We start from the raw sequence: 4,991 nt of genomic DNA on the forward strand, positions 1-4,991 counted from the left end.
ACTAAGCATAATCAAGTCAATATAAAAGATGTGGTGTATGGATTTCCACAGCTAAAGGGCAATTATTTCAACATAAGATGCTGCATTCAAGTTCAGGAGAGTTTGGACAAGGCAATTTTCATGAATGCTGCCTTCAGGTATGGCATGGAAAGAGGGCATTTGCATTTCTTTCACCATGGTAAAAACTGCATTCATGGTCTGGAAGAGGGCACGTTTTACAGACAGGTAAAAGGGCAGGGGCTCAAGCCCCCTTTGATGTCTATGTGTGCACGTGCCTGCCGCCAGTCATCGACTTATTGACTCAGGAATGCATCAAAAACAAAAAAATCTCTGTGAATCCAAGGTTTCATGGAGCCGAGAGATTTCTCTCTCAGCTAAGGGGTCCTATGGTCTGAAAGACATATACTGACTGGGTGGGGTGGTGGGGGGTCAGACAAGGCTGGAGGAGGTGGACAGGAGTCAGAGGTTACATTCAGCTTGAGAGGATGGAATGTGGGACGAATGCCGACTCAGCAGCATTCCATTCCACAATCAAACAAGTGGATGACTGAAATAACACTGGGGTCTCTACGTACCACACGCACACACGCACACGCACACGCACACGCACACACACACACACACACACACACACACACACACACACACACACACACACACAGTAAGTCCGGACATATGCTGCCTGCATGCTTAAGTTGTTGGTGTCATTCATCTGTCCTTTGAACACCTGTGCCTTTGCAGTAACTCCCCTACTGTCCTCATAAAATGTCTCTCATGCACCACTCACACTTCTCTCAATTCACAAGTTCATTCTCTAAATGCTTCACTCCACTACAGATCCAGGACAATCTCACATTTTTCTTTAACCTGCATTGCAGAACCAATCAAAACCCGTTATATTATAGGACATTCCTTCATATGCTGGTGACACGATTGGTTTGGAACAGTGGTTCTCAAAGTGGGGTCACCCAGGGGTCCTTGAGCGGGTTCCAGGGGGTCCCCAGCAAAATTCTATAATATATATATATATGTCGTATAATATATTGGCTATTTGAAAAAAATGAACTTGTAGATCAGCTAGAAATCTTGGAATTTGTTGGAACATTTAAGAGATTTTAACAACACAAATCTTCATGAAAACGTTTGAGAACCACTTTTCTCACTGCTGTTCAGGCAACTGCCTTGTATTTATAAGTCAAAATCTTGGGCCATTTTGGATTCAGCACCTGCCTTTAAACTAAAGGGTCTGTGGATGTGTCCTTTGATTCAAGTTGTTAAACTGACATCAGTCAATTGAAGGATTTGATTTTTGAATCATTTAATATTATATGTAAATGTTGTCCTGTTTTCCCCATAGAAGAATATCGACAGTCAGGCAGAAACCTTGTATACTGTAAGTTTCAGATTTGTATGTTTTTCCCCCCCGTAAATTAAAGCCCTACTAAATTCAAAAGTGTCGCACAAAAGTAGTGAAAATAGACAATCTACAAGTAGGCGTTGTGTCAACTTGTGTGTTTGTAGATCATCTGTTTTCACTATTTTAAACAGTTTTTAAAATAATAATGGACATTAGACAATGACAACATGAGAGTGTTAACTCATACAATAAACAATTTTGTTAAAAACACATAATTATTTTGTCAAGTGACATTTCAAAAGGACCTTAGACGCATAATACCTCCAAGTAAGCTGTTCTGATATTTTATTATGGTGTTACATTTCATTATCAGTGATTCAAGTGACTGCAGGGTTCATAGTCTACCTCACCTCCTTGTAGGTTCATAAAGATTTATGTAATAATTAACACACTGATCTCTGCTAACCATCATGACATGACATACTTTATAAAGCCATAAAGAGATTCATCCAAAGTGGTGATTCTAGGAAATTGTGTAAAACGTACAGTAGAGTTAAGTAGAGTAAAAGTATTATAATCTGATACATGTTATAGTAAAGTATCTTGATTGCTCAAAATGTTTAACTGAGATAATTACATTTCTACATTAATCCCCCAACGTTAATAACATTGTCTTTAAAAATCATTAACATAATCCTGTTATTATTGTTTCCATTAGTGCTATTGCTGACATTATCAATACTGCATATTGAAGAAAGATAGCAGACAGTGGGCACAAAATCTTGTAATTATTATTTACAACAGAGTAGAATAGAGTAGTATCCATAACATGCCATCATAATCGTCGTCGTCATCATCATCATCATCATCATCATCATCATCATCATCATCATCATCATCATCTGCAGTACATTGTTTATTGCCCTTGACCACAAAACAATCATATAGATTCTAACAAAGACTGTCATTCCCCTTTTAAGTTTGATTTTTATCATGTCTAACTGCGTTGTTCCAGAGTTACCCTGACCTTCCATGGTAACATCTTCAGAGGGACAGTAGAATAATTGTTAATGTATGGAACGAGAGTGTCAGTGAAAGTGTGTGTGAAGGTGTGTATGTGGGTGTTAGTATCTGGATCAGAGAATGACAGCTGTCCTTTGTTCCAGTCCAGTTGGACTCTGATGGTCTTGGGGTTCTGCTTCACTGTGAGAACAATGGATGACCCTGGTGAGGAGACTTTGTAGTTACCTCTGTGGAACTCTATTCTCCAGCATTGACCACCTCCGTATCCCTTCCTCTGATAAGACTCTGCTAAAACGCCTAGCCACCAGTGTGTATTGTCTCCAACCTCAACATCCCAGCTGTGAGTCCCAGAGTTAAAACCCTCAGAACCCAGGACACGGGACCATCTGTCAAACCTCTCAGGGTTGTCAGGAAGCTGCTGTTTATTTCCCAATCTCACACTGGTCAGATCATCAGACAGGATGAAGCTTGGATGGGCCGTGTTGGGGTCCAGAATGACAGGAGTGTAGGAGACAATGTCCTTCATCTTGTCCCAGACTCTGAAGGTCAGGTTCTTCAGGTGTTTGTCCTCGTCTATCAGAGCTCCTGAGACCGGCTGTGGGTCCTGCAGGGTGACCTGGACTCTTTCCATTGTGGTCTTGTAGTTCTGCAGGAATGGCATGTGTTCAGCTCTCAGCTCCTCCTCTGTGGCTCTGATTGTGTGTGAAAGGGTTGATATCTTTTTGTTCAGCCCCTCAATTTTCCCCTTCATCATTTCACTCTTCTGTTGCTCTTCCTCCCTCAGTGCAGAGATCATGGCCTCCTCTTCCTCTTGTAGAAACTCATGCATCTTCTTAAACTGTTCTTTCATCTGCATCTCTGTGTGCCGGACTCGTACCTTAATGTGTCCTGCTGTTTGATAATAGTTAGTTTTAACTTTATAAAAGACCTCCAGCTTCTCCTGTAAAGGCTTTAGTGATTTCTGGACCTTCACCTTGTAATCCAGTACAGCTTCATCTACGGGTCTGATTCTGTGGTCGATGTGTTTTGTAGAATCTCTGCACACAAGACAAACTGTCTGCTGACATTCCAGACAGAACAGTTTGAGTTTCCCATTATGTAGACTGCAGCGAACCTCCGACCCTGTTGAAGCTCTCTGTTGTCTCTCCTGTGTGAAGGCCTCACACACGTTCTTTAAAGCCAGGTTTAAGGGTGGAACCTTTGATTGTCTCTTCTCACAAAGTGGACATTCCATTGTTTCCATCTCTCTCCACCATTCCTGCAGGCAGGCTTTACAGAAGCTGTGGCTACATGACAGAAGAGCTGGATCTTTAAAGATGTCATGACACACAGGACAGGAAAGATCCTCTTCTGGGAGAGACGACTTGGAAGCCATTTTGCGTCCAAGTAAATTTACAAACACTGTCTAAGGAAATGAGCCAGTCAGTCGTGGTAAAACTCCCTCTTCTAGAATAGTTTAATGAAGTTTATTTTCAATGTGAATCGTAGTAGTTGTTAAAGTCCATTCAGCAGCAGGTTCCAGTGGTCTGCGTCAGTATTTATCCCTTTAGCTGTGTATGGAAAGACAGTCTGTCCTCCCTCACTCGAAGTTGTGTTTGAACTGAAGGTGAATCTTATCGTTTCAGATCAGTCCGGCAAGGGGTGGCGCTTTGACACATCATAAACATGTAGCAAAGTTCACTCACTCACACACACACACACACACACACACACACACACACACACACACACACACACACACACACACACACACACACACACACACACACACACACACACACACACACACAGACGTATTGGTAGGTGGAGAACATCTCCCAATCATCCATGTATCAGCACGCTCGAACTGTAGGCTATAACCACTTAAACCCCAGCATCCATATTGTGGGGAAAGCTTTTGCAGAAGAGACATGTTTTGAGCTTGCAGATCTTAGGTTAGTAGGGCATTAATTTACAAAAAGTGAAAACATGGAGATAAGAGGTTTCTGCCTGACAGCAATGATACGTTATCTATAAAGCACTTGCGAACTATACTGTCTGAATACAGTAGCACCAAACACATACTGCGTAGTCCAGCTGTGTGAGTGTGTGTCAGAGCCCACACAGAGAGAGAGAGAGAGAGAGAGAGAGAGAGAGAGAGAGAGAGAGAGAGAGAGAGAGAGAGAAATCTCCTTCTCAGAGGAGCTGATGTAATGGAGTATCAAAGTCCTGAGTGATGTCACTCGTTCATCCCTGGGTCGTGGAAGTTTTCCTCTATGGTGAATAACACTGCGGGTCATCTTAGAATTGTCTCATATAAGAGTTGTAGTCCAAAATTGTTAGGTTATTGTCAGGGAGGTGGCTCTGTATCGTCCATGACAGCAAGTCAATTTCTGGCGAAACTAATAACTAATTATTGCGATATTAAACAAGTCCATGGGAATTCTGAATGGGGAAAAACACTGTGACCCAGGTAGGATGAGTAAATTACATCAGACTTCGGCATACTCTATATAGGATTTGGATAATCCGACTGATTATTAATCTTAACCGCCCCAGCCCGTAGGAGTACTGTACATGCAATGACCATTATCATCCTTTTCCCTCCCCGGAACTCGTGTCAAAAGACAGA

At 42.0% G+C, this 4,991-nt stretch overlaps 1 protein-coding gene across 1 annotated transcript; it reads right to left on the reverse strand.

The window, feature by feature from the left end:
• Positions 1-2,354: 2,354 nt before the first annotated feature.
• LOC308308785 (E3 ubiquitin-protein ligase TRIM39-like) lies at positions 2,355-3,755 on the reverse strand (the record flags this gene model as incomplete). The annotated part of the gene is made up of 1 exon (XM_080754238.1): positions 2,355-3,755. One exon carries the CDS (start codon positions 3,753-3,755, stop codon positions 2,355-2,357), a length of 1,401 nt encoding a protein of 466 aa, XP_080610364.1.
• Between the last annotated feature and the right edge of the window lie 1,236 nt (positions 3,756-4,991).

The sequence above is a fragment of the Nannobrachium achirus genome (assembly GCF_963921795.1).
Source record: "Nannobrachium achirus genome assembly, chromosome: 23".
Taxonomy (NCBI): domain Eukaryota; kingdom Metazoa; phylum Chordata; class Actinopteri; order Myctophiformes; family Myctophidae; genus Nannobrachium; species Nannobrachium achirus.